Below are 18,037 nucleotides of genomic sequence, written 5' to 3'. Positions count from 1 at the left end.
TACATGAATTAAGTCGATGTGTATTGAGAGATTATTAGATGATCCACTGATAATAAATTTTATAATATCACATATGACAGATTTATGGTTTGATTTGAATTTTAGTTTGACGAATAGTTGCACCAGTAATTAACCATTAAGAAACGTTGGTCAAATTAGAAGTTAAACGCGTAACCAATCCATATCCAACCTTAACACCAACCAACAAAAGGTTGCTATTATACCTACCGTATAGGTTGTAGGGTTCACGTACAGCACTTATTATATTAATGACACATGTTTAAAAAATTATGAATATATATTTGAATGACGTGTCTTTTATTTTATAAACACTAAACCAGACATTCTTGCTAATTAGTAATTAATTAGTAGTTCAGACGTTAAAAACAAAAAATAAATAAAGTTGGTGAATGATTCCGTGAAGAAAATGTGCTTTGTGCATATAACATAAAAAAATGCCGCCATATTTGTCATTCAACTTTGAATTTGTCAAAGACAAAGCTCTGGTATATTGTTTTTCCAACATCAGCGTACGAGACTCTGTGTCTGTCAATCTGCACATGCTACTTTCCCTATATAAACACAAACCTGTGGCCACATGAAGCAATGAATTAACGAGAATCGTTGACAGAGAAAAAAAACAGAAAAGAAAAGAAAAGAAAAGGTTAAGCAGAATCATTAGAAATGGCATGCAAGAGCTTTTGCATTCTCAGCCTCATTACTTTTGTTCTTGTAATCAGCAAAACAAATGTTAATTGCATAGAAACCGATGCAGTTGATCCTATTGTCGATGTTGCTTCTCTGAATCGGGATAGTTTCCCACCAGGTTTCATCTTTGGGGCTGGATCCTCATCTTACCAGGTATTAATTAAGACTAATGAGATAGACTAATCAAATATTAATTAGTACTTAATGTATCTGTTCATTTCACTAATAAGACATGGTCTTGATTATGTTTTCCTCGTAAAATGTAATATAGTTCGAAGGTGGTGCGAAAGAAGGTGGTAAAGGACCAAGTGTGTGGGATACTTTCACCCATAAATATCCAGGTATAAATTTTGTTTCCCAGATAGTTAACTTATGGTTTAGTTAATATCTTAAAAGGAATTATATAATTTACATGTATGAATCGACTTGCAGAAAAGATACTGGACAAAAGCAATGGAGATGTGGCTATAGATACATATCACCGTTATAAGGTATATATGATTTCTTCAAAGTAGTATTTTACTAAGTCATTCTAAAGATATGATAAATTAATTCTTACTATATTTGAATATTGTGTTTGCTTTTATTTTAATCGTTGGTGCAATATAATTAATAACATATACATTACACATAAATTTTACAGGAAGATGCTAAATTTATGAAGAATATGAACTTGGATTCATACAGATTCTCGATTTCTTGGTCCAGGATACTACCAAGTAAGTCAAATGCTGAACGATGATCATTTTAGACTAAATTTGACAATATAAAATTTGATTTTTACAAACAATGCATTCATTGCAGATGGAAAGCTTAGTGGAGGTATAAACCAAGAAGGAATTGACTATTACAACAATGTCATCAACGAGCTATTGGCTAATGGTAAGCTTCAAACTCAGTTTTCTTTATCCCACATTCTTCTTCAGTTATTATCAATGGTGTATGATAATTAAACATGAACATTATTTGCTTGCAGGTGTAAAACCATTGGTAACTCTTTTCCATTGGGATCTTCCCCAGGCTTTAGAAGATGAATATGGTGGCTTCCTGAGTCCTCTCATAATGTGAGTTTTGATTCCAAACTATTAATTACTGCACTCTTGGAAAGTTCAATGGCTAGTTTTGTTGATCAAACACTTGTATGAATCTTCAGCAAGGATTTTCGGGATTATGCGGACGTTTGCTTCAGGGCATTCGGAGATAGAGTTAAGCACTGGGTTACACTGAATGAACCATGGACTTACAGCATTAATGGCTATGCAAACGGAACCATGGCACCAGGACGTTGTTCTAGTTGGGTAAATCCAAATTGCAATGGAGGGGATTCTGGTACAGAACCCTACATAGTTTCACACCACCAACTTCTTGCTCATGCAGCAGCTGTTCGTGTATACAAGACCAAGTACCAGGTTTGTTGTTACTTTGTTAAGAATCATTTCTTTTATCAGTTCAAACTTTGTTCAAAAACTAATACATTTTGAAACGTGCATGTGCAGGAATCACAGAAGGGTTTGATAGGCATTACCTTAGTTTGTAATTGGTTCATACCATTCTCAGATACCAAATTTGATCAAAAAGCTGCTGAAAGATCAGTGGAATTCATGTATGGATGGTAAGAAATCAACTTCTGTTCCTCTTCTCTTTAGTTTGTTGGAGTTAAATAATGGAAAACTAAATCAAAGGTTGTCGATTTTCAGGTTCATGGATCCATTAACAACAGGAGAATATCCGAAAAGTATGCGATCTCTTGTGAAATCACGGTTACCAAAGTTTTCTGCGGAGCAAGCTAGGTTACTGATTGGTTCATTTGACTTCATTGGCATAAACTACTATTCTTCAATATATGCCTCTGATGCACCTCATTTAAGCAATGCTCAACCATACTATGTAACTGATTCTTTAGTCATTTCTGAATGTAAGTAATCAATCTAAAACACTTTTCATCAATTTTCTAAATTGCTTATATATATATCTTGAGTTTGATCATGGTTAATTAACATTGGCTTGTGTTATATATGTGTTAATAATTGCAGTTGAGCGTAATGGGAAGTCCATAGGTATAAAGGTATGTGTATACTCTCACTAAGCTTGCAAATTTATGAAATTTACTTTAGTTTAATCCTTTAACGAAGTATGAAACTAATTAATTAACCTTTTAATTGTATAATTATGCAGATTGCTTCTGATTGGTTGTACGTTTGTCCAAGAGGAATCCGTGATCTTGTAATGTATACCAAAGAAAAATACAACAATCCTTTGATTTTCATAACTGAAAATGGTGAGTAAAAGAATTTATATATAATATTTATGTTCTCAAATATATAAATATTTGGAATATATTTAACAAGAAAAATACATTTTGCAGGTGTAAACGAATTTAATAATGACCAAACACTGTCATTGGAGGAATCTCTGTTAGATACTTACAGAATTGATTACTATTACCGTCATCTCTTCTATCTTCGTTCTGCAATTAGGTAAGTAGTATTTTACATTCCTGAAAGGTATTTTTGGTTATGCAAGTTATTTTATTTTATTTTTTTAATTTGTTTTCTTCGTACGTTGTTACAGGGAAGGTGCAAATGTAAAGGGATATTATGCTTGGTCTTTATTCGACAATTTTGAATGGTCAATGGGTTATACTGTGCGATTTGGAATGACATACGTGGATTACAAAAATGGTTTGAAAAGATATGAGAAACTCTCTGCAATATGGTACAAGAATTTTCTCAAGAGAAACGATAGACTTTTTAATTCCATTTAGTGATATTGTAGTTTTTATTTTTTATTTTTTAAATTCCATCTTTGAGCTTAGAGCTCAGAAGATGGAGTGATATTGTAGTTAAGATTCATTTGTTCAATATACTTGTATATCATTATTTGTATTTATTCTAAACAAGTCTTGTTCATAAAGAAAGCAGATATGAATAAAATTGATTAATAATTTTTTTTTTTTTATTTCAATGTTTGTTTGATTGGAATATAGAAAATGAAATTTAATTCCTAAAAACTCTAGTATATAATTAGAGGAAGATGTATAATTAAGGGTGTTGGAATTGAATTACATGGCACACAATTTTTATGAAACTCTTAATCATTTATGCAATTAAGTTCTCCTCATTAACCATTCAGTTTTGTTGATATGAATATCGAATTATTTTAATAATTAATTAAAAAAACTTATTTTAAGATTGATAATGTAACAAAACTGAGCTAAATTTTATTCTAAGAAATAAAAAAAATATTAGGTAATTCAATTTATATTAAAATTAGAAACTATTTTTTAGTAGAATTCTACATCTAAAAACAAAAAATATGACAAATATATAAAAACTACCTACTTATGGTAAGACAAGGGGCGACCCATAAAGTTTTCCAAACTCCTTTAATTTTCTTTTATTTGCAAAATAATATATAATGGCATTAAAATTATTATAACCCGTATATGAATTATTTACTATACAAAATGATAATATAAGATTTAAAATAAATTTATTACTTCTTAGCTCTTAAAATAAATAACATTTTAAACTTGAAGCTAAGCCCCTTCAGTGATTTCATTCAAGGTTTGATTCACTATGAAGTGCTTCAAATTTGAATCAATATCCTTTTTATATGATCAAATTTTCAAAACTTGCGAAGTCCTTTTCGAGTTATTTCTTAAGAAAATAATTTTTTAAGAAATCTCCAAATTCCAAGTTTATTCCCAATATTTTCTTCTGATAGGATTTCGTTGGAAAAATTTAATTTGTCCAACAATATTTCTCTGTATTTTATTATTTGTCTCATGTAAGTGTTTAGTGACATGCCATTATATTTAATGTCATATTGTTGTCCTTTTAAGGATTTCTTTTTACATTTTACTAAGTCCAAAATTAATTTCCTTTGCAGTATATATATTATTTTTAGTCTAACTAGTTTTGGAATATGACTTCTTATAATATTGGATGCCCTTATAATATAAAGTATTGGTGTTTAACCACTTCTCCAACTTATTGAATTTCGTCAATAGTTTAATGAAAAGATTAAATTGAAATTGAAAATAATAGTCACCACTAAAATTCAAAATCGAAAATTACATAATTATAATAGTTGGTAAACTAAAAACTTATCAAACAAAAAAGATAGAAAAAATAACCCAAACTTGTTTTTATCTAAACCAACTCTATTTTAAATATGGATTTTAAAATTAAAAACTGAAAAGGTCATAACCACTTAACGAGAGTGGTGTAATTAATAAAGATCTGGTGCCGATCACATTTTTCATTATTTTATTTCAGCATTATCGAAGCTTAATTCCATCTAATCTTGACTTAATTCACACCCACCCATTTACGACAATAGTAAACCAACAATTAATCTTCATTTCAAATAATGGAGAGGTATTTATCGATTCAACGGACCGAGTAAATGCGGATTTTACAACTTGCTTTTAACTGCTTGTGTGCAGATTCTATGTGCTTGTTTTTTTCTAACACAAGAAAGATAGTATTCTTAATGAATTTTTTTTAATATTATAATAATTAATTAATTTAAACACACATTGTTGGAGGCTTTGAATTAAACCTGATAGAAAAAATATATATTGCCTTTGTTTTTTTTTTTTATTTCTTCTGTACATGGCAACCAAATGAAACAGTGAAGTTAAGCAATTTTTAATATATTATTTACATTTAACAATCATTTTGATTTGATTCAGAATTTGGGCGCCCATAATTAATAATGGAACAGTATTTTATTTTTTTAATAAGGATAATAATTACTAATAATAAAATAATTCCGCCACCTATCAGCTGCGAGGCCGTCACTTACCAGACCACTCCATCCTAATTGTATTTATCAACACTCAATAATGACATGCTTCCACTTGGACAGATTTTTAATAATTCTTTAATTTGTAACTGTAGTAATATGTTAATCTAGTTCTTTATTCATATTATCATATTAAAACTTTTTTTTTAAACTGTAATAAACATTAAATAAGTGTAGTATTAATGATTCAAACCTTGCCATTGTATTGAGATGAGCCTCTCTAGGCTTAACTTATATACAGACAAGCATGGATGGAAATTTATAAATATATTGGACGGGGTAGAGTGTTCTCAAAAATATAAATGTGTAATGAACTATATGTGTCATTTTCAATTCATTGGAAGGTTTTAAAAAGCCTTAATTTTCAAAGTCTCCTCTTCAGGTGGGTCAAGATTAAGTATCATAATATAAAAATTTACTTAACTTCTAAATACAAAAGTTTAATCTAGGTCGAAAGTTGAGACGAGTCAATCCAGTTCGAAAATCGTGCTGAGTTGGTTTGTACCAAAACATAAAGTTTTTGACCCAAGATGACTCAGCTCTATCTTTTGGCCTAGGCTAGCCTATGTTTAACTTTGGCCTGGACTTCTTGGAACCTTCAGTTTGAATTGATTTGTCTCAACCTTCAATTCTAATTGGCTCGGCTCGACCTTCAAAGGTATTTAGACGTGTTAGTTCAGCCCGAAAGTCGAGTTGAGTCAGTCTGTGCCAAATGGTGAAGCCTTCAACTCGAGATGACTCGACTTTGTCCTTTTTGTCCAGGTTGACCTAGATCGAACTTCGGCCCATGCCCCTTGGATCAACCTTTGACTCACCTCAACCTTCGATCCTAACTAGCCTGGCTCCACTTTCGGTCTAGGTTGCTTGACCTAGTAAGACTCGACTCGACCTTGGGTTTGGATTGTTAGACCCGGGTTTACTCAACTCAATCTTTGGCCTTGGCTGACTCACCTCGATTCGTCATCTTTAGTTGATTCGGTTCAACCTTTTCTTCATGTTTGTAACATTATGTGCAATTCGAATGCCCTTGACGTGAGTACTTGTCTAAAATATATTTGTTTGTTGTCCAATCATGTTTTCTTGAGTTCCAACTTATTTTTCTCCACCAAAATTACTTTTTATTAACTTATTTCACACACTTAAAATAGATATTAGAGGTAAACAAACATAAAGCAACTACAATACAAAACAATGCAAAAATAAGATAAACTTGAGAATTAAACAATATAAAAGCTATGGAGAAGTTAATTTTATTCTTCAAAACTTAACACCACTAAAAGGTAAAAAATAACATTAACACCTTCAACTCTAACCGACTCAGTTCAATCTTGAGTATGAATCGCATTGTCTGAATCGACTTAACTTAATTTTGCATCCTGAGAAGACTTTATTTAATTTTTTAGTTCGGATCAATTTAACTTTATTCTTCTATTTAGATTAATTTTGCTTAACATTTTACTAAATCGACTCAACTCCATCATTGGTGCAAATAGGCTCGACCTTTAACCGATTAGACATGATTTTTGATTCAATTTGTGACAACCACCTATATTAATTGGTCAGATATGAGCCACCAAGTCAGAGACTACCAAATATATGCAATCGTCACCTTCTCACATCATGAGGCCGCCACTTACCAGACCACTACCTTCCCATCATTGCGTTGCCATAATCACTAATTCATTCCTCTCCATCCCAAACCCTAATTCTGTTTATCAACATTCATCAATGTCAATAATGTTTATCCACTTGAGCGCATTTTGTGAACATTCTTTAATTGCTACTAATGGAAATGACAATGTTCATGAATGTTTAGAATTACAATTAACTCATGCAAACAGTTAATATTCACTATTGAAATTGAATTAATTCCGGATGCAAAAGATTTCCCTTGCTTATGAAAAATCTTATATCAAGAAAACAAACATTGATATAAAAAACATACCCATTTAAACACTTTTATTTTAAAATCATAAACACTTATTTTTCACTAAAATATGTTTTAAACAGATTTGGATGAAGCAATGATTTTGTAGGACACTAAAATGCGGGTTTAAAGTTCCGTAAAGAAAACGTTTCACCCGCTCTTTGCCTTTTCCATGCAACTTCGTGCGGAAATGACTCAAGACATTCCCTTTTTCAAAATATGCGTCGTCTTTGACCATTCAAATTACTACTAATACTTTTGTTTTCTTGCTAAAAACATTTCTTACATACGTTGAACAATGCCACCATTGTTGATATTCAAATTCACTGGGAAAACGTCAAAAAAGTTAACAATAATATATAGTAATTTTAAACTTGGTTATCACAAAGTTTAGTCCTTTTTTTTTTATAATTTTCCATCTTTGAACGTGCAGCTCAATACATGGTTAAATAACTTAAATAAATGAGAAAAAAAGTTTAGTCACTCTTTCAAGTCAACATTATTCTGCGTTATATTATAAAATAAATTGACGAGATATACAATAAGTATTTATATATATGTTATTTAGCTTAATTAAGTTTTAATAAATTTAAGGATTTCAAATCTCTCATAACTTTTGTTCATTCGAGAGATGCATGATAGAGCACTTCAAAATAAAGAAGAAGAAAAAAATTCTTATATCTGATATTTACATGTACAAAGTATTGGCGCAAAAATAATTATATAAAAAGACAAGAAGAAGAAAATAGTAAAATAAACGATATCATTTAAATAATATTGTCTAAAACAATCAATGATGTTGACTGCGGTTTTCCTGTAAAGAAATCAATTTGTGATTGTTCAAAACAAATAGCATACCTACAAAAAAAAAACAAACATCCCTACAACACAAGAAATACCCCATGTTGGTTTTTTTTTTTTTATGCAGCCAAATGAAAATTTAGGTTTAGGGTTTTTTTTTTTATCGTTAGCTGAAAATTTCATCATATCCTCCACATTAGGGACACTCATTTCTACGCTTATAAGAATACTCTTATATAGTCCCTGTACTCCAATCAGACTAATAAGCATAACTTAGCAAACTATGTATGAAGCGGATCAAAGCATCTGATCAAATACAAACCACTAAACCAACTAAAATTACATTGCACACATTCACAATTTTTTAATTTCGTTGACTATTTTAATCCAACATTCAAAATTTTAAATAGATATAATAATATACTTATAAATTATTGTTATATATATATATAGAGAGAGAGAGATATGATGGAGATGGTAATTAAATGACAACTTTATAATAACAATTTAATGTGTCTCTTTCATTCTGACTGTATTACCAACAGATGTACAAAATGTATGTATCTGTAAGTCCAAATGTATATATAGGACTTTAAAATTACAATCAAAGAATAATCAAAGAAAGAAAGAATTACAATCAAAGAATCTCTATTTGTAAGACCTGTCTGTATATTTTTTTTAGAATAAAAGAATATGAATTAGTTAGAAAATAATTTAAATTGAATGAATTTAATAGTAAGTATCTTATTTGCTAGAGGCATAAAGTCTGGTTTCTTTCTTGAGGAAGTTCTTGTACCACATTGCCGATAGTTTTGGATATCTTTTCAAACCATTTTTGTAATCTATGAAGATCATTCCGAATCGTGATGTGTAGCCCGAAGACCACTCAAAATTGTCGAAGAAAGACCACACGTAGTATCCCTTCACATTTGCTCCATTCCTATAATATTATAACAAAGAATATAAATTAAAAATTCTTAGTATAAGATCAAATTCTTAGTATTATAAAAGTAAATATTACTTACCTAATTGCGGATAGAAGATAATAGAGATGACGATAATGATAATCGATTCTGAAAGTGTCCATAAGAGATTCTTCAAGTGATAAGGAGGGTTCATTGTACTCATTTACACCTATAAAAGGGAAGAAGAATAGGTCAAAAAAAAGTATGATGCACATTGAATTTATAACAAGGGAGAGAAACTGAAACTGAAACCGATGTATAGAGAAGTATGAAGAAATGATATTTACCATTCTCTGTGATGTAAATCAAAGGATTGTTGTATTTATCCTTGGTATATAACAAGAGATCACGAATTCCTCTTGGATAAACGTATAACCAATCAGAAGCAATCTGCAGAAGATTAAAAAGAATGTTAATTTTACATTTTATAAGATTGAAGTAGTAGTTTTATGTCTTAACAATAGGGGGTATAGAAGTACCTTGATTCCAATAGGTTTTCCATCGCGTTCAACTGGAATCAATCAAAAACAGGAAAACACAACTTATTGTTAGTCATGATGATCACATTCAACAAAACTGAAAGAATGATACAGAATGTTAGAAAAAGTGCTCACATGCAGCAGTGACAAGAGAATCCGTTATGTAGCTAGGGTTGGCATTGCTGAGTTGAGGTGCATCAGAGGAATAAGTTGTAGAGTAATAGTTTAGGCCAATAAAATCGAATGAACCAATGAGTTGTCTAGCTTGATCTGCAGTAAACTTTGGCAACCTTGTTCTCACAAGTGATCTCATACTTTTTGGATAGTCTCCGGAAGTTAATGGATCCATAAACCTGAAATCATTGAGCATTCAGATAAGTGTTTTATTCATAGTTATTAGGATATGCAAGCAAAGTTGGATAGTTATGAAATTCTTACCATCCATACATGAAGTCAATTGCTCTTTCTGCAGCCATTTGATCAGCTTTGGTATCTCTGAGTGGCAGAAACCAATTAGCCACCAAAGTTATGCCTATCACACCCTCTTGAGATGTCTGCATATAATGTTATTCAAATATTAAAACAACCTTCGACAATGTGGCAAATATTATAACATATAGCTAAAAATTTAAGAATGACTAACCTGATACTTGGCCTTGTAGAGACGCACAGCTGCTGCATGAGCAAGAAGTTGGTGATGTGTGACCAGATATGGCTCGGTTGAAGAATCACCACCAGTGCAATTTGAATTCATCCATGCAGAACAGCGACCTGGTGCCATTTCTCCACTTGCATACCCATTCTGACTGTAACTCCAGGGTTCATTCAATGTAACCCAATACTTCACCCTATCACCAAATTCCTTGAAGCAAAGTTCTGCATAATCTCGAAAGTCCTTTCTGAAAAACAAAAATATATGTTTGCTTGTCAGATTATATTCTTATTATACTGTTGTTAAACCAATTATATATTCGACTTGAAACTTACACTATCAGTGGACTTAGAAAGCCACCATACTCATCTTCCAATGCTTGGGGAAGATCCCAATGAAAAAGAGTCACAAATGGTTTTATACCTGTACACGGTTGTTAACATTTAGTTAATAATCATCATCATCAAATATTATAACATTAAAGTCCAAGTACCATAGAATTTAAGTCAAATTCTAACCATTAGCCACCAGCTCATTGATAAGGTTGTTGTAATAGTTTATTCCTTCTTGATTTATTCCTCCACTCAGCTTTCCTTCTGTAAATATAGTTTAATAAAAAGGGTTAGGTTAAGTCAAAAGATGAAAAACTTAGTCATTAACTACGACAAAATAACTTACTGGGAAGAATCCTTGACCAAGATATGGAAAATCTGTATGAATCCAGATTCACATCCTTCATCATTTTAACATCTTCCTGCAGACACAGAAAAATATGTTATATTATGAACACCAATAACTGTATCTTTTGTTGAAACAGAAATAAAAGAAATGAATGCTGTGATCAAACCTTGTAATGATGGTATGAGTCAATGGCCACGTCTCCGTTGCTTCTATCCTGAATCTTAGCTGCATTTCAATAATTAAAAATTAATTAGCACTAGCACATAGATTTTGTTTATTGTTTAAGATAAAAATATTGCTTCCCATTAGTTCTCTGATCTGTTTGTAGTGTGGAGAATCGGAGAGAGTGAGTTACCTGGATATTTATGGGTGAAAGTATCCCAAACACTTTCTCCTCTACCACCTTCCATTGCTGCACCTTCGAACTATATATATGACAAAACATAAACGAAATCAAAATCTCATTCAAGAAAGTGATTGAGTTGGTAGATAGATGTATATTGAAAAATCCCTTTATATATATACCTGGTAGGAGGAAGATCCAGCTCCAAATATGAATCCTTGAGGGAAAGTGTTTCGATTGATTGAAATGTCAATAGTTGGTGAAACTGAAACTGTTTCTTCGGATGTAACTTTGGAAGATCTAACAAGAAGAAGAGCAAAGAGACCCAGAAAGAGAGTGGTGTAGAAGGCCATGTTATTTTGCTTAGACGTTTGATGCTGTTCTGTGAGTGCTTCTCTGTCTCCTTAAATATATGAAGGAATACCAACTACCTACCACCTTCCTACTTTTGACCAGTTGATTTCATAATAATATAAAATATATACTATTTTTGACTTAGAGGAGTGACTGAACTTGTACTTAGTTTGTTCCATAAAACTATTATTAAAGAACTTCTCCCACGTTTTAATTCTTTCGTCCCTTTTTCCAGTGAAGTTGAATATCAAAATTGGCGGCTATATTTTATGCACCAATTTTCTAACAGGAAAACACAACTTTTACCCTGGTTTTCTTCATATTTCTTTGGTGAGAGACAAAACAGTATTTTTATTAGGGGAAGCCTATCATGTTCTCAACAGGAAGTCCATTATATAACTTAGAAAATAAACTACTAAGAAATTTATCCCAGACTTAATTACTAATAAGTGTTTTGTCATTGAAGATAATTGTTTTGCGGTTATGATTTCACATGTGTTTGCTGTGATTCCATATGTATTTTCAGTTTTGTATATATTCATGTACCCTTCTCTTATTTCAACATGCTTACATGTCGTTTTAAAAAAAAAAATTATTGGATAATACGTCTTGAAAAGTCTTGCATCGTCTAAGATAAGTTAGGGACTGAGTTCTTGGTGACTATATAATGGACTCTAAGTTCATAATATTTCTTTCCCCACTCAAAAATATTTTAAGTTTGTATTTAATTTTTCTTATACTCTTGTAGTAGAATGTTGTGGGGTTCGAGTTAAATTCTTGCTTTGGAAAATATAAGTGTATTTAAGGTCAAAAGGCATGAGAGGGCAGTCTATCTACTGTACAAATTTTTACATAGTGTTATTATTTGGTTTCCATTAGACAAAGCTTGTGATTTATTGTGTTCCTTGTTTTTATCTTATTTCTTTATTAATAGTGATTTTTTGGGGTAAAGACTGTAATGTTCTTAATTGATGATGCGTTTTTCTAACAAGTGGTATCAAGAGCTATGGTTCAGTATGATTTTTTTCTTAGTATGCTTTGTGGTTGCAACTTAGTTTGATCTTCCACATCAAAAAATATTACTTTCTTGTTGTTGGAGAATCACCCTTGTTTGTTGAATTTGAAATGAAAAATTTGATGGAAGGATTTCTAGCGTTGTCTTGGCATGGTGAATTAACAACCAGGTTTGTGGAGGTGCAAGGATTGTGATTCGCATCGGTTTATATAGGAGTTCGCGTTTTCTAACGAGTGTGCTTTTGGACTTGTAGAAGAGGTTGTTGTCGCATGGGTCGATGAGTGATGCATGATGGAGATCTGATCTGTGTGAGTTGCGGTTTGCAACATGTGCGTGGAGATCTTGTTGCGGTTTTCTAGAAAGTGTTTTTTCGTTTACAGATCTTGTTTGTGCGGTGTAGCTTGCAGATCTGGGCTTGGATGGAGTGCCGCTTGGAAGGTGGTAGAGGTGCATGGGTGATAAGTGTCTGCACAACATCCAATTTGTATAACAAATTAGACACTTATCTTAGGTTTAAAAGTAATTTTCTCAAGAAAATGTCTTCTTTTGTTCAAACATCATGCCTCCAACTTTGTAGGATGATAAATGAGGAATCTTACCAACATGTCACTCTTTTGCGGGAAAAAAAAATAAAAAAGGTATCTAGTGGTTGAGCCACGACAACCCAGCTTAGCCACAATAGTTGAAGATAAAAAATACAGAACACAGTCAGAAGTCCTGCTGCTGAGCCAAAAGAATGTTGGTAAGCCATAGACTTGGAAGTAGACCAGAGATGAAAGGAAATCAATGAATTCAATGACAGAGGTATCTACACACTAATATGGACTTTGGGTTAAGCTCAAACAAAAAGAAAATCCAGGACGTAAAGATTGTGTGGCTGAGCCTGGGAAAACTGGCTCAACACCGCCCATACTAGGTTATAAAACAGTGACCCCTCCCCCTAATGAAGACAAGTAGATCTGTAGAGAATAGGTCTCTCGTTTACTCTTTCTTCCCAAAATTTTCATAGATAATTGTATAGGGAAAAAGAGGAATGAGTGGTTATAACTAGAGAAGATCAATGCTCATCATTAGTGGCTAAGAAGTTAAAGAAACAAGGTTATTTGTAATTGAATTCCCTTTCTTTTATGATGAATTTCTAATTTATCTCTATCTAAGATTATTTGGCTGCAAGTTGTTTAGTTAAGTTTTGATATTTTAACTGATTTAAACCAAGTTGGAAAACTAATTTGAATTGTGGTCCAACAAAACTTGCCAGACTTGTATTGGTGCTAAACTAAGTATCCATGTATTTTGTGCTTTAGGTTATGTTTTCTTCTTCAATATTATATACTATCAAAATACTATCAAAGTTGAGAGTAAGATTTGAAACTAAAAAGCACATTAAAGTATTTTTCAAAAGAATTTTCATGACAATAAATGAAGGGTAGTCATTGTTTTCTATTCCGTATTAGTAACAACTTCCCGTTGAGAACATAACAGGCATCCCCTTATAAAAACACTGTTTTGTCTCTTCCAAAAGAAATATGAAGAAAACCAGGGTATAAAAGTTGTGTTTTCCTGTTAGAAGATTGGTGCATAAAATATAGCCGCCAATTTTGATATTCAACTTTACTGGAAAAGGGACGAAAGAATTAAAACGTGGGAGAAGTTCTTTAATAATAGTTTTATGGAACAAACTAAGTACAAGTTCAGTCACTCCTCTAGTCAAAAATAGTATATATTTTATATTATTATGAAATCAACTGGTCAAAAGTAGGAAGGTGGTAGGTAGTTGGTATTCCTTCATATATTTAAGGAGCAGAGAAGCATTCACAGAAAAACATCAAACGTCTAAGCAAAATAACATGGCCTTCTACACCACTCTCTTTCTGGCTCTCCTTGCTCTTCTTCTTGTTAGATCTTCCAAAGTTACATCCGAAGAAACAGTTTCAGTTTCACCAACTATTGACATTTCAATCAATCGAAACACTTTCCCTCAAGGATTCATATTTGGAGCTGGATCTTCCTCCTACCAGGTATATATATAAGGGATTTTTCAATATACATCTATCTACCAACTCAATCACTTTCTTGAATGAGATTTTGATTTCGTTTATGTTTTGTCATATATATAGTTCGAAGGTGCAGCAATGGAAGGTGGTAGAGGAGAAAGTGTTTGGGATACTTTCACCCATAAATATCCAGGTAACTCACTCTCTCCGATTCTCCACACTACAAACAGATCAGAGAACTAATGGGAAGCAATATTTTTATCTTAAACAATAAACAAAATCTATGTGCTAGTGCTAATTAATTTTTAATTATTGAAATGCAGCTAAGATTCAAGATAGAAGCAACGGAGACGTGGCCATTGACTCATACCATCATTACAAGGTTTGATCACAGCATTCCTTTCTTTTATTTCTGTTTCAACAAAAGATACAGTTATTGGTGTTCATAAGCGTCAATCATCTATAATATAACATATTTTTCTGTGTCTGCAGGAAGATGTTAAAATGATGAAGGATGTGAATCTGGATTCATACAGATTTTCCATATCTTGGTCAAGGATTCTCCCCAGTAAGTTAATTTGTCGTAGTTAATGACTAAGTTTTTCATCTTTTGACTTAACCTAACCCTTTTTATTAAACTATATTTACAGAAGGAAAGCTGAGTGGAGGAATAAATCAAGAAGGAATAAACTATTACAACAACCTTATCAATGAGCTGGTGGCTAATGGTTAGAATTTGACTTAAATTCTATGGTACTTGGACTTTAATGTTATAATATTTGATGATGATGATTATTAACTAAATGTTAACAACCGTGTACAGGTATAAAACCATTTGTGACTCTTTTTCATTGGGATCTTCCCCAAGCACTGGAAGATGAGTATGGTGGCTTTCTAAGTCCACTGATAGTGTAAGTTTCAATTCTAATATATAATTGGTTTAACAACAGTATAATAAGAATATAATCTGACAAGCAAACATATATTTTTGTTCTTCAGAAAGGACTTTCGAGATTATGCAGAACTTTGCTTCAAGGAATTTGGTGATAGGGTGAAGTATTGGGTTACATTGAATGAACCCTGGAGTTACAGTCAGAATGGGTATGCAAGTGGAGAAATGGCACCAGGTCGCTGTTCTGCATGGATGAATTCAAATTGCACTGGTGGTGATTCTTCAACCGAGCCATATCTGGTCACACATCACCAACTTCTTGCTCATGCAGCAGCTGTGCGTCTCTACAAGGCCAAGTATCAGGTTAGTCATTCTTAAATTTTTAGCTATATGTTATAATATTTGCCACATTGTCGAAGGTTGTTTTAATATTTGAATAACATTATATACAGACATCTCAAGAGGGTGTGATAGGCATAACTTTGGTGGCTAATTGGTTTCTGCCACTCAGAGATACCAAAGCTGATCAAATGGCTGCAGAAAGAGCAATTGACTTCATGTATGGATGGTAAGAATTTGATAACTATCCAACTTTGCTTGCATATCCTAATAACTATGAATAAAACACTTATCTGAATGCTCAATGATTTCAGGTTTATGGATCCATTAACTTCCGGAGACTATCCAAAAAGTATGAGATCACTTGTGAGAACAAGGTTGCCAAAGTTTACTGCAGATCAAGCTAGACAACTCATCGGTTCATTCGATTTTATTGGCCTAAACTATTACTCTACAACTTATTCCTCTGATGCACCTCAACTCAGCAATGCCAACCCTAGCTACATAACCGATTCTCTTGTCACTGCTGCATGTAAGCACTTTTTCTATAAGATTCTATATCATTGTATCAGTTTTGTTGAATGTGATCATCATGACTAACAATAAGTTGTGTTTTTCTGTTTTTGATTGATTCCAGTTGAACGCGATGGAAAACCTATTGGAATCAAGGTACTTCTATACCCCCTATTGTTAAGACATAAATTTACTACTTCAATCTTATAAAATGTAAAATTAACATTCTTTTTAATCTTCTGCAGATTGCTTCTGATTGGTTATACGTTTATCCAAGAGGAATTCGTGATCTCTTGTTATATACCAAGGATAAATACAACAATCCTTTGATTTACATCACAGAGAATGGTAAATATCATTTCTTCATACTTCTGCATACATCAGTTTCAGTTTCTCTCCCTTGTTATAAATTCAATGTGCATCATACTTTTTTTTGACCTATTCTTCTTCCCTTTTATAGGTGTAAATGAGTACAATGAACCCTCCTTATCACTTGAAGAATCTCTTATGGACACTTTCAGAATCGATTATCATTATCGTCATCTCTATTATCTTCTATCCGCAATTAGGTAAGTAATATTTACTTTTATAATACTAAGAATTTGATCTTATACTAAGAATTTTTAATTTATATTCTTTGTTATAATATTATAGGAATGGAGCAAATGTGAAGGGATACTACGTGTGGTCTTTCTTCGACAATTTTGAGTGGTCTTCGGGCTACACATCACGATTCGGAATGATCTTCATAGATTACAAAAATGGTTTGAAAAGATATCCAAAACTATCGGCAATGTGGTACAAGAACTTCCTCAAGAAAGAAACCAGACTTTATGCCTCTAGCAAATAAGATACTTACTATTAAATTCATTCAATTTAAATTATTTTCTAACTAATTCATATTCTTTTATTCTAAAAAAAATATACAGACAGGTCTTACAAATAGAGATTCTTTGATTGTAATTCTTTCTTTCTTTGATTATTCTTTGATTGTAATTTTAAAGTCCTTTATATCTATACATTTGGACTTACAGATACATACATTTTGTACATCTGTTGGTAATACAGTCAGAATGAAAGAGACACATTAAATTGTTATTATAAAGTTGTCATTTACCATCTCCATCATCTATATATATATATATATATATATATATGTGTGTGTGTGTGTGTGTGTGTGTGTGCGTGTGTGTGTGTGTAACCAACAAGGTTTGACATTTTCAGTTTTACTCTATTCTATAAATCAACTTGTAGGATCAATTTACTTATATACTATAAATTTGTATTATCTTTAATCTATATGGGATATATGGAACCCACTTCCATCAAGGTATATATATATTTTTGAATGTAATACTAGACATTAATGAATGGTCCGATAACGAGTGATCAATAGATCCAACAATAATAATTATTATTAAGATAAGCTTAAGATGACTCTAATATCATCTTAAAAAGTGACTTAAGCCTAACTCAACCTTACTAAATCGAATGACTTGTTCAATTGATTTGATTGGCATAAACTATTACTTTATAACATGTGGTTTTGATGTGTCTCGTTT

The 18,037-nt window shown here is 31.9% G+C and overlaps 3 protein-coding genes across 3 annotated transcripts; 2 read left to right on the top strand and 1 right to left on the bottom strand.

Annotated features, from left to right (window-relative positions):
• Positions 1 to 599: 599 nt before the first annotated feature.
• LOC114169674 (cyanogenic beta-glucosidase-like) lies at positions 600 to 3,597 on the top strand. The gene is made up of 13 exons (XM_028054933.2): positions 600 to 861; positions 980 to 1,049; positions 1,141 to 1,199; positions 1,352 to 1,427; positions 1,513 to 1,590; positions 1,685 to 1,772; positions 1,862 to 2,117; positions 2,205 to 2,320; positions 2,406 to 2,623; positions 2,742 to 2,773; positions 2,884 to 2,986; positions 3,074 to 3,185; positions 3,280 to 3,597. The coding sequence occupies exons 1-13, from the start codon at positions 685 to 687 to the stop codon at positions 3,470 to 3,472; spliced, it is 1,578 nt and encodes a 525-aa protein (XP_027910734.2). The 5' UTR covers positions 600 to 684; the 3' UTR covers positions 3,473 to 3,597.
• Positions 3,598 to 8,895: 5,298 nt separating this feature from the next.
• LOC114169676 (cyanogenic beta-glucosidase-like) lies at positions 8,896 to 11,738 on the bottom strand. The gene is made up of 13 exons (XM_028054935.2): positions 11,551 to 11,738; positions 11,381 to 11,450; positions 11,192 to 11,250; positions 11,023 to 11,098; positions 10,863 to 10,940; positions 10,680 to 10,767; positions 10,336 to 10,591; positions 10,131 to 10,246; positions 9,828 to 10,045; positions 9,693 to 9,724; positions 9,501 to 9,603; positions 9,274 to 9,382; positions 8,896 to 9,188 (listed from the first exon to the last, which is right to left on the bottom strand). Exons 1-13 carry the CDS (start codon positions 11,719 to 11,721, stop codon positions 8,993 to 8,995), a joined length of 1,572 nt encoding a protein of 523 aa, XP_027910736.2. The 5' UTR covers positions 11,722 to 11,738; the 3' UTR covers positions 8,896 to 8,992.
• A 2,820-nt stretch (positions 11,739 to 14,558) lies between these two features.
• On the top strand, positions 14,559 to 17,422 carry LOC114169675 (cyanogenic beta-glucosidase-like). Its single transcript, XM_028054934.2, has 13 exons — positions 14,559 to 14,755; positions 14,855 to 14,924; positions 15,055 to 15,113; positions 15,224 to 15,299; positions 15,382 to 15,459; positions 15,555 to 15,642; positions 15,731 to 15,986; positions 16,076 to 16,191; positions 16,277 to 16,494; positions 16,600 to 16,631; positions 16,721 to 16,823; positions 16,936 to 17,044; positions 17,130 to 17,422. The coding sequence occupies exons 1-13, from the start codon at positions 14,585 to 14,587 to the stop codon at positions 17,323 to 17,325; spliced, it is 1,572 nt and encodes a 523-aa protein (XP_027910735.2). The 5' UTR covers positions 14,559 to 14,584; the 3' UTR covers positions 17,326 to 17,422.
• The last annotated feature ends 615 nt before the right edge of the window (positions 17,423 to 18,037 follow it).

This window comes from Vigna unguiculata, chromosome 11, assembly GCF_037176805.1.
Source record: "Vigna unguiculata cultivar grain cowpea cultivar isolate G323 ecotype 2 chromosome 11, ASM3717680v1, whole genome shotgun sequence".
NCBI classification, from domain to species: Eukaryota; Viridiplantae; Streptophyta; class Magnoliopsida; order Fabales; family Fabaceae; genus Vigna; species Vigna unguiculata.
This window is presented reverse-complemented; position numbering and strand designations above follow the sequence as displayed.